At 33.6% G+C, this 11,645-nt stretch overlaps 2 protein-coding genes across 3 annotated transcripts in view; both read left to right on the forward strand.

Annotated features, from left to right (window-relative positions):
• LOC107730782 (gephyrin-like) overlaps window positions 1-5,860 on the forward strand; it is a 91,911-nt gene extending 86,051 nt beyond the window's left edge. For both annotated transcript variants that reach the window (XM_016541717.1, XM_016541716.1), the window contains 6 exons: window positions 1,157-1,244; window positions 1,591-1,664; window positions 2,509-2,573; window positions 2,710-2,813; window positions 3,434-3,530; window positions 5,511-5,860. In XM_016541717.1, coding sequence (XP_016397203.1) covers window positions 1,157-1,244; window positions 1,591-1,664; window positions 2,509-2,573; window positions 2,710-2,813; window positions 3,434-3,530; window positions 5,511-5,644 — 562 coding nt within the window. In that variant the 3' untranslated portion in view covers window positions 5,645-5,860. The remainder of the gene's footprint in view (window positions 1-1,156; window positions 1,245-1,590; window positions 1,665-2,508; window positions 2,574-2,709; window positions 2,814-3,433; window positions 3,531-5,510) is intronic.
• A 1,313-nt stretch (window positions 5,861-7,173) lies between these two features.
• On the forward strand, window positions 7,174-11,421 carry LOC107730779 (MAGUK p55 subfamily member 5-like; the record flags this gene model as incomplete). The annotated part of the gene is made up of 3 exons (XM_016541714.1): window positions 7,174-7,279; window positions 9,620-10,009; window positions 11,213-11,421. Coding segments are annotated over exons 2-3 (372 nt in total), but the record flags the coding sequence as incomplete, so codon positions are not given.
• Window positions 11,422-11,645: the final 224 nt, after the last annotated feature.

An 11,645-nucleotide genomic window follows, 5' to 3' on the forward strand; every position in this document is an offset into this window, starting at 1 on the left:
TTTCAGCTGCTGAACCCAGAGGACGATTTACACCCCGGGAAGATCAGAGACTCGAATCGCTCGACGCTGCTGGCCACCATACAGGAGCACGGATACCCCACCATCAACCTGGGCATCGTGGGAGACAAGTGAGCAGCTTTCAGCCTTTAGACAGAAATATGAGTAATTGTGTGTCAAATTTAGACTACATAAAAACGGGAAGATTTTTTGCCAATCAATTTCTGATTAATAAATGTTTTTGTCATATGTAGTTATAGTTTTTTGTTTTGTTTTTTGCTTTGCTTTGCTTTGTTTTGCTTTGCTTTGCTTTGCTTTGCTTTGTTTTGCTTTGCTTTTTGTTTTAAATCCTAGTATATTGTACCAACAGGAGTATATATAACCAAACATGTCAGGCATATACAGAAAGGAATAAATACTGAAAAACATTGCACATGTCAAACAATTGCATAGTTAGTATTGTTTTTAGGTTTACATTTAATGTCAATTTTAAATTGTTCAAACAAAGGTTTTTTTGTTCAAACCATTTGACTTGAGTAATGAGCAAACATCAAAATTGCATCAAAGTTCAACTAGATTTTTATTATCATCCAATTAGAAACACCTTTACATCACATCAGCTTCAACAAAATTAGCAACAATCTTAGCTTATTTTTGTGAACTTTTCCATTCTCGCACCCCAAAACATGTGCATATTCCCAAAATAAATGAGTAATGGAGACTCATTTCAGGGGCATTTTTACAAAAATCACTTCCACTGAAACACAAGTGACTTAACTAGGTAAACTTGATGGAAAATCTGATATAAAACCTCCTTCTGTATATTTATAAGTTTACTCCAGCAAGCAAAATACATATATTATTGCAACTAGGACTTAAAAAAATATGTACCATGCACCCTAAATTCCTGAAGTGATTGTAAAGGAAAATCATTACTACAGGCTAACAGCCTTATGGAATTGCATGTAATATAGTTAAATGTTGGTTAACTTAAGTTCAGTTGACAAATTATAAACATGAATAATTGAATTCAATATAGTTGTATAAAGCACCCTCCGTTTCTTACAGTTATTGCATTTGATTTAGTTATCTTTAAGGCTATAAATCATGTTTTTGTGGCATCAGTTGTCATGGTAACTGTTACCGTGGTTTCCTGCAGCCCTGATGACCTGCTGAACGCTCTGAATGAGGGAATCAGCCGCGCTGATGTCATCATCACCTCAGGGGGCGTGTCCATGGGAGAAAAGGTACAAGAGCTGGTGCATGTGCTCTGTGTATTTAGTTGACAGCTTTTTAAAGACAAACTCTGCTTTAGGAAGATGCATGGAAAAGCATAACACTTTGAGTTTACTTTGGTAATAACTGCTTTATACTGACATCTAGTGGCTGGATTGCAGTAAGACTGTCACATCAAAGAGATTTACTGCTAAAGAAATGAGGTGCCTAGTACTTTAAGTACATTAAAGAAGAGAATACAGTGTTTATACAATTAATACAATCAGACATTGGTTTTATATATATATATATAATTTTTTTTAAATTGGTCCAAGTTTAACAGATCATTAAGATCACTGTAAATGAATGTTTTAACAGGATTACCTGAAACAGGTACTTGATATCGACCTTCATGCTCAGATACACTTTGGACGTGTCTTCATGAAACCAGGGTGAGTTTTTGAAGAAACGGGTGACATCTGCGTGAAGATTGTATTAATGTAATGCAGAATCAGGGTGTTTTCACTTCTGAAACCTCATGAAATGAACCAAACACTTTAATTTAATGAAAAACTCCAGAAAGCAGATTTGAATTTGAGTCTGTTTAATCCATAGTACCTCATTTTACCACTATTTTATTAAAATATATTTTATTAATTAAAATTATTTTTTATTGGCATTTATTTTATTATAAATAAAAAATTATATTTATTTTATTTTATTGAAATTAATAGAATAATAGAATAGAATAGTTTTTAATACTGTTATTATATAATAGTCTTTATCCACTTTAATTGGAGCAAAATTTAATTTAAAAAAACGTCAAACTTGGATATCAGTTCATTTAATCCATAGTACTACATTTTATTAATTTTATTTAATTTTAAGTATGTATTTTATTAAAATATGTTTTATTTACATTTATTTAATTTTAAATTTAATGTATTGAATTTATTTTAATACTATTCTATTTTTTATCCACTTTAATTTAAATTTAATTAATTAATTAATTAATTTAATTAAAAAACTCCAAAAAGACAGCCTGGATGTCAGTCCATTTAATCCATAGGACTACATTTTATTTCATTTGATTTTACTTTACTTTATTTTAAAATGTATATTTATTTTATTTAAATTAATAGAATAATAGAATAGAATCGTTTTAATACTAAACATAAGCGTGTCCTGAGACGGTCTCACTTCAGATGCTCTCAGTGTGAAAACACCCTGATCTTGAGTGTCAAACGATGAGAATGAGTTCACGCGGGTATTGAGCTCTGGTTTGTCTTCCGTTAGTCTCCCCACAACATTTGCCACTGTTGATATGGACGGGTCTCGAAAACTTATCTTTGCTCTGCCAGGTAGGGACGGTGAGAGAGTTTATTGGTGTATTTTTTCAAAACACATACTAGTCTGTAATTTCAACACATAGATTTGGCTATTTTTTCATGTATTAGTGAATGATCTGTGCGTTTGTGGCTCTCTGGTGATTCACAGGTAATCCTGTGTCAGCGGTCGTAACGTGTAACCTCTTCGTCATTCCTGCCTTGAGGAAGATGCAGGGAATCTTAGACCCACGACCCACCATAATAAAAGCCAGGGTAAGACCACCTTCAACCTTACATAGAATAAGGACCTTTATATATAGAGCACTTCAAAAATTTGGGATCAGTAGGATTCTTCTGCTCACGAGGCTGCATTTTATTTAATACAAAATACAGTAAAAAACATAATATTGTGAAATATTATTACAATTTTAAAAAACTGTATTCTATTGTAATATATAGTAAAATGTAATTTATTCCTGTGATGCAAAGCTGTATTTTCAGCATCATTACTCCAGTCTTCAGTGTCACATGATTCTTCAGAAATCATTCTAATATGCTGATATGCTGCCCAAAAAAAATATTTCTGATTATTGTCAATGTTGAAAACAGTTGTGCTGCCAAAATTGTCTGTGAAAGCTGTGATACATTTTATTTTCCAGGATTCTTTGTTGGATAGAAAGTTGAAAAGAGCAGCATTTATTAGAAATATAAATTTTTTCTGTTTCTTTTACTGTTTTTTTTGTTCAACTGAATGCATCCTTGCTGGATAAAAGTATTCATTTAAAAAATAAAAGAATATGCCAATGCATGAACTTCAAAACATTAATTGCAAAACATTCAAATCTATCGACTGCCTTAATAACGACATCTAAATTGTGCTTAATTGTTTCCAGTTGTCATGTGATGTGAAGCTGGATCCCCGACCGGAGTATCACCGCTGTATTTTGACATGGCACCATCAGGAACCTCTGCCATGGGCACAGAGCACAGGTCACACATTATATTAATATTATTATTATTACAGAAGTCTTGCAGAACTGACCTGCATTGTTTTGCCTATACATTGCTAGTAAATCACATGCATATGCGACAAAATTGCGTTAGGCAACTGAATGTTTGTCACTAGCCATTGGCTAATAAATTGTTCAATTTCACTTTTTAATTTTAGTACAGATATATTTTTTACTTTGTTTTGTGTGCTATGACCACTTTAGTGCGCCTAAACTTTCTGAGTGAGCATTTGACAGGAAACAATATATTAGCTCGTTTATGAGTGTGTAAAAAGAGCCATGTTGCATGCCATGTTGATGCACTACATGTAAATTATATTCTTTCTTGATTTTTTCCTTTCAGAATGACAGTGTTTGTTTAGAATCATTCTTTGTTTTAGACTTTTTGAACAATTGTGCAAGTGCCATCCCAATGCTAGAGTTTACCAATCACCTTTGGTTTCAGAAAATCAGCTTTAGTTTTTTATTATATTAGTTTTTATGAATATTTTGAATTACTTTTTATTTTTTGTTTTCATTTTAATTTTATATAAAATTTTAGTAATTTTGTTGTGTGTTTTTGTCATTTTTAGCAGTTTTGGGGTTTTTTTTTATGTTAATGTAGTTTTTATGTTTATTTCAATTTTAGTTATTTTTGTACATCAAGTTAAATTAAAAAGTAGAAATGGTATAGCAACTAAGTTTAAGGGTTTTTAATATTTTATTTTATTTCCGTTACAGTTTAAAGTATTTCAAGTTACAAAAATGATGTTTATGGTTTTAATTTAAACTATACGCTCTAAAAAATGCTGGGTTAAATATAACCCAGCGCTGGGTTGAAAAAAAAAGGGACAAACCCAGCTCTATTGGGTTGTTTTGAACCCAACCGCTGGGTCAAAACAACCCAATAGCTGGGTTTGTCCCTTTTTAACCCAGCACTGGGTTATATTTAACCCAGCATTTTTTAGAGTGTAGTAACCCTAATCCATATATTTTCATGCATGGTTGCCATGTTTTAATTGTTAATTACTAAATTTCTATCACAAAAAATGCTTGATTGTCTGTTGTTTCAAAAATGTACTGTATATTACACTCTAAAAAATGCTGGGCTGTTTCAACACAACTTTGGGTCAAATATGGACTAACCCAACTTTTGGGTTAAAATTTTAATTTAAAAATGTAACCCAACAGCTGGGTTAGTCCATATTTGACCCAAAGTTGTGTTGAAACAACCAAGCATTTTTTAGAGTGCATATAAAATATCTGTCATTTTGTGAAGAGAAGCTGATTTGATTTAGGATATATTTTTAAAAGAAATGTATAAAATAATATAAAAATATATTATTAATTTATTGCTGTTTAAATGTATAATTTATTAGTGTATATATGTCCTAATGCCAATGAGTGCGTAGAGGGATGTTATACTCTCTTATTTTCTCTTATTGTGGATATAGCAAGATGCACGTTGGTTCCTGTGACATTAGTGGTTTCTGGTTTAATATATATGTGACCCTGGAGCACAAAAGCAGTATTAAGTCGCTGGGGTATATTTGTAGCAATAGCCAACAATACATTATATGGGTCAAAATGATCGATTTTTCTTTTATGCCAAAAATCATTAGGATATTAAGTAAAGATCATGTTCCATGACGATATTTTTTTTAATTTCCTACTGTAAATATATTAAAACTTAATTTTTATTAGTAATATGCATTGCTAAGAACTTGGACATTTGGACGACTTTAAATGCGATTTTCTCAATATTTTGATTTTTTTTTTGCACCCTCAGAGTCCAGATTTTCAAATAGTTGTATCTCAGCCAAATATTGTCCTATACATCAATGGAAAGCTTATTTATTCAGCTTTCAGATGATGTATAAATCTCAATTTCAAAAAATTGACCCTTATGACTGGTTTTGTGGTCCAGACTCCAGGCAGGGTCCCATATTTTCAAGCTTTTCTCCGTCTCGTCTTCCTCCAGGGAACCAGGTTAGCAGCAGACTCATGAGCATGCGCAGCGCTAACGGACTCCTGATGCTACCTCCCAAAACCGAGCAATACGTGGAGCTGCACAAGGGCGAGGTGGTGGACGTCATGGTCATCGGCCGTCTATGATGTCACGGCAGCGGGCCGACGGGCGGAGAGCGACGGGTGGTTCACGGTGCATGTTCACATATCATTGACTGTAATATGCAACGGCACAGCTAGTTTTTATTGATTTGGATAACACTGAAGTATAGTCAACATCTTGATCACAAAACTAGATGCATATGAGAAAAAAAAAAATATTTCAAAGAAAGAAAAATATACTTTTAAATTATAAAATCTAATTATAAAAAGAGATTTATTCTGTATTATTATTAATTATTATTGCATTTTTCTTCTCATTATTATTAATTATTGTTATTATTATATTAAGGCAACTTTGTTCTTTTCATTGCAGTTGCTTTGTGTGTTCAATGCTAGATCTTATAGCTGTAGCATTTTAATAGAAACTGAAGGTGCCTGCCAGGAGAGAGAGAGAAAAAAAAGATGAAGAACATTGTTTCCCCGTCTTAACGCAAAAATAACTGAAAAACGAGCGCTTTTGTTTTCGGACGCGGGGAAGGAATTCGACAACTTGAAATCTGGACTCTGGAGGGTGGCACTTTTTGTCTTTTTGTTTCCTCCCATTAGTACGCATCATTATGACATCACAAAGAGCTTTGCTTGTTGTTTATATCTCCTGAGTCTTGTTTGTGTGCGCAGTGCCAAACGCGTGGGTGCACAAAGGTCGTGCGCGGGGGAACACGGACCTGGTCACCCAATCCCTGAAGCTTCCTTATAATCACATGACCTGGTGTAGCCCCGCCCCCGTCCCCCTAGGGGGCGGAGTCACAGGTGAACGTTTTATTTGAATATACTTTAAAAAAGACGAGGAAAAAAAGAAACCACAGCTTATTTAAGTGCTGACTGCCTTTTTAATCAACTACACAAAAATGTACAGTAAAAAAACGAACAATTGAATTGTACAGATAAATGTGACCAGCACTCCTGCGGAATATGACCAAGCAATGAGGAGACATTGAACAAATCTGTATAATAACATTTTCTGTAACGATAAGAACCTAATATATATATATACACACATACACACACTTTTTATTATTAACCTAATATGAATATATTGATCATTTTTTAATGTATATATTACAAAAATATATATATAAATGTGTGTGTGTGTGTGTGTGTGTGTCTTAATTTTAATGTAAACTTTATAATTATATCAATATATTATAATACAACAAAATATAAATTTACAGTTTATAGTAATATATATGATTCATATATATCATATATGTATCATATTATTATAATATTACTAACATACTGTACATCATGTTATCTCAGTTTTATTTTAGATAATTTATCTGACTTTATTACTCCAAAGAATATGAGATTTATTAACAAACTTGATTTATATACAAATTTGTAGCCTGTATAGTTTGTGAAATATGAATAAAAATGAAGAGGGTGAATTATATGTTTAGTTGTAGAAACTATCAGGCGGTCAGATGTTGGTCAGACTCGTGGTCTGTCGGGTTTAGAGCAGATTACTGAACTCATGAAGTCACCACTCATCCACATTTAGCCTCAGACGCCTGAGCTGTGGACACTCACACGTCCACTGGACCTGAGTGAAAACACCACTGGAATCACTGCTTTCTTCACCATCGGCGGCTGAGAGAGACCTGCCACTCCATGCACACAGTGAGTAATGGCTTTATCAGGATAGAGTCAGTAGTTTTGTTTGTATTTATAGTCATTGACTCTGTTATGGTTGCTTTGCTTTTAGTTGATGTTGGGCTGCTGTATGTTAGTGTTTGGTCACAGAAAGGTCAAAGGTTCGAACCCCACAAGGGTTGATACATTAACTGTCCACACTGTGTTCATCTGTCAGCTTTGCATTAAAAATGCATTGAAATTGAAGTGAGATTAAGCTGTGCATGAGCATCAGTGCAGGTCAGGAAGGACTAGAGGAAAACGTGCGAGAGCTTAATAAGTTTATCTACATTAGTGGCTCTTAAAAGGTCTCAGGGGTCAATTACTGCTGTATTTATCGAAACTGTTACGGGTGGTTTAATAACCGCATGCTATGAAGTGAAAAGCTAAAATGAGCTGATCAGAATTCAATATTTCACTCAATCCCTCACATAAAATTAGCGATTGTACCTTAAGTTTCTGTCAAAATACCATAGTTACTCACAGAAACTTGCTTTCTGTCATTTCATTTTTTAAATATTTATTATGACAGTGATGCTAATATCATGTTTGGACAGTTTTATAAACAATTCTCAATAGAAATGGCAAGTAACGTTTTATTAAATATGACATTTAAAGGCAAGAAAAACTGAAATAGTAGCTATATACTCAAATAATCATCGTTTTATTTATAAAATTGAAAAATCATTTTTTTACAGTGTAAACAGTGGCATTTTGTTCATGTTTGTAAGGCATGGTTGGTAAGGTTGAAGTTATTTATAGGTTACTCTATTTGTAGATCAACTGTCCGTTAATTAGATGTGAAATAGTAAGAGATAATCTGTTAGTATTAATTTAGATATTGTGTTTTATGGGAGATATGAACAAAACAGATGTCTATTCAGCTTGTCTAAATCCTCTTGAATGTTTAAGGAATTAATTTCTTTCCCTGAAACCTGCTTGTAGCTCGATTTATGTGAGTCTGCAGGTCCTAGTGATTGTGTGTGTGTGTGTGTGTGTGTGTGTGTGTGATTCTGAAGTTAGAGTTAACTAATCTCAGATAAACAGATGGTCGTCTTTCACTGCCACCTGTTACTAAACAGAGCTGAACGTCTGCGTGCGCGACTGCTGAAATCTGATTGGTTCCTTCAGAGGAAGTAGATTTAGCTAAAATATTGACATTTTGAAAAGTACTCTTTTTTTTTTAGCATTATTTTTTCAGCTCCATTTAGGAGCGCAAATAATTATACACTGCACTTTTAAAGGGCTCAAATATTGAAAAATCCAATTTTCTTGATCTTTTGAGATAAAAAAAGTTCATTGTATTTCTGATGTGAGAAAACCAAAAACCTCATCAGTGACCGCTCATTGGTTTTGATGACAACCATGTAAAGGTATCCAGCACTCCTGCGGAATATGACCAAGCAATGAGGAGACATTGAACAAATCTGTATAATAACATTTTCTGTAACGATAAGAACCTAATGAGAGAGAATACAATAATAAAATCCATGATCATTATATAAAAATAGCATTGTGGAATTTTCTTGTAATAAAATGAATAAAAACATAATTCCTTAATGTGTGTGATTTCTTTTTTTTTGTACATTTTATGTTGTGCTGATTGACCATTGCATGCAGATTCTCTGCAAATTTCAGATATTATTAGTCTGGAATCAAATCTGGAGATAAACGTCATTTTTCACACAGTAACTTTGGTAATTGTGTTCAATGGCTGAGATTGATGGATATTAACAATTTGGGGAAACAGTTGTTATAGAAATAAGATTTTTTTTTATATTTACTTATTAAATAATATTAAATATAAAATATATTTTTAAACCATATATATATATATATATATATATATATATATATATACACACATACACTGTGTGTGTGATTCTGAAGTTAGAGTTAACTAATCTCAGATAAACAGATGGTCGTCTTTCACTGCCACCTGTTACTAAACAGAGCTGAACGTCTGCGTGCGCGACTGCTGAAATCTGATTGGTTCCTTCAGAGGAAGTAGATTTAGCTAAAATATTGACATTTTGAAAAGTACTCTTTTTTTTTTAGCATTATTTTTTCAGCTCCATTTAGGAGCGCAAATAATTATACACTGCACTTTTAAAGGGCTCAAATATTGAAAAATCCAATTTTCTTGATCTTTTGAGATAAAAAAAGTTCATTGTATTTCTGATGTGAGAAAACCAAAAACCTCATCAGTGACCGCTCATTGGTTTTGATGACAACCATGTAAAGGTATTTCATAATTAAATATGAAAATTGCATACAAATTACAGCATTTGTAGAAAGTGGCTTCTGTTTTGTTGGCATTTGTTTCAGGGAATCAGGAAATCATAACTGCATCAATGTCTCCTGCTCTCAACTCTTGTAGTTTATTGTAGTTTACTGTATCGACCTTCACTATAAAACAGCCATGTTAACGTTACACATGAACGGTGACATGACGGAGGACTCGGGTGAGATGGACACGGGACAGTCCTGCCAAACTCATCGCTCAGTGCTGCAGTGAGCAGACCGAGAAGATCCGGGATGATCCAGAGGAAGTGATGATGATGAAGGAGAAGGAAGAGGCTCGTGAACTGACTCAGGACACCGATCTGAACTTTTCCTCGTGTCTCACATCGGCACAGAGCAGCACTGAGGCCATTTTTGATGGGATGGATGTTGCAGAGGAAGCCAAGTCAACATCAGAGGAGAGGAATACAACAGGTGAGAGACAATTCAATGATGGACAGCCTGAAAAAGCATCACGTTTCGGGGTTTTGATTAGTATAAAATAGCTGATACCACAATAATAAGCTGAAAGAAGAAAGAAATTAAAACTTTTACTAAGCAAGGATGCATTAAATTGATCAAAAATGACATTAAAGACATTTATAATGTTACATAAGATTTCAGTTTCAAGTAGCCAGCACAACTGTTTCAACATAATATCAGCATATTAGAATGATATCAGTAATGATGCTGAAAATTCAGCTTTGATCACAGCAATCAATTACATTTTAAAATATATTCAGATAGAAAACAGTTATTTCAAATTGTAATATTTCAGAATATTACTGTTTTTAATGTATTTTTGCACGTTTAATATCAACATTTTAAAAATTGTGACTACGCCGCTTAAATTAAACAGCAGTGATGAGTTCACCTCTGCACTCGTGAAGAGAAGACTCTTAACCTCAGGTTCCTCGGGTTCCTCAGGAGGATTGTCCCTGTAAGAAGTGCACTTGTATCTCTTAACAAGATCATGTTTACTAGTGACAGATGTTGATATTTCACTTCACAATGTGGGCTTAAAGTGCAAATTGTGCAATGTTTGGGGCAAAAACAATGGTATAACATGCAAATACTGTGGTACATTAAAAAGCCTTAAAGGTGAAGTGTGCAATTTTTGATATGAATAGAATAGTTTGCATAATTGTTTACAAATATATACTCATTCTTGTGTCATTGCAAATCCATAAGTTGCTATTGTTTTAGTAGTAGATCTAGTTTTCCAGTAAAGTTGTCTTTACTCAGGTAGTTCAAGCTGGATTAGAGACTTTAAAGAACCATTTGAAGTTTTACAAATTATTATTTAGTAATCAGACATGACTGGAAAAGTCATTTGTTAAAAAGTACATGGAAACCATGTCACACATCCAAAAAAAACAATGGTACTTTTTTGTTGTATAATCATCATTGTAAAAAATTATATGATGTTTTCCATTACTTTGACTCATCAAAATAATTTAACCAATTGTAACTTCATTTGTAAGTTAAATCAGATTCAACTAAGATTTTTTTTTAATATTAATTGAAATTACTTGTATGTCCAATTTGATGATACTTAAACATTTAAGGCATGCAGCTTTTAAATCAGATGGATTTTTTTATAATGTAGCACTAATGTTTCTCTCTTGGTGTTGTCAGAGCTGGAGGACTTGCTGGACTCTCTGCAGCATCTGCAGCTGTGTCTGACGGATGCTGAGAGTCAGCAGGACGTTCGGCTGCTGCTGGAGCTGCTGCTGCAGTCAGACTTCCAGCAGGCGTTCATCATGCACCGCAGCGTGGCTCAGAGCACGAGACACCTCCGTCCGCCGTTCCCGCTCACCGCAAACGCACAGCAGCTCAGAGACGAGGTACAGCTCTCAACACATTACCAGACCAACGTTCAGATTCAGCTGCATAACTGACATGCTCAGAGTCAGAGCGGAATAACACTTACAGAAGCCCAGCTAACGAAAATATGTTCTAAGAACGTTTGCTAACGTTCTTATTTAGTTACGAAAACATTATTTCTGAAAGTTCTCTGAACATTCAAAACATGAATTTTTTTAAACGTTTTAAAAAAAAATTTTTGTTG

The sequence above is a fragment of the Sinocyclocheilus rhinocerous genome, unplaced genomic scaffold (assembly GCF_001515625.1).
Source record: "Sinocyclocheilus rhinocerous isolate Xijiao unplaced genomic scaffold, SAMN03320098_v1.1 scaffold2082, whole genome shotgun sequence".
Classification (NCBI taxonomy): Eukaryota; Metazoa; Chordata; class Actinopteri; order Cypriniformes; family Cyprinidae; genus Sinocyclocheilus; species Sinocyclocheilus rhinocerous.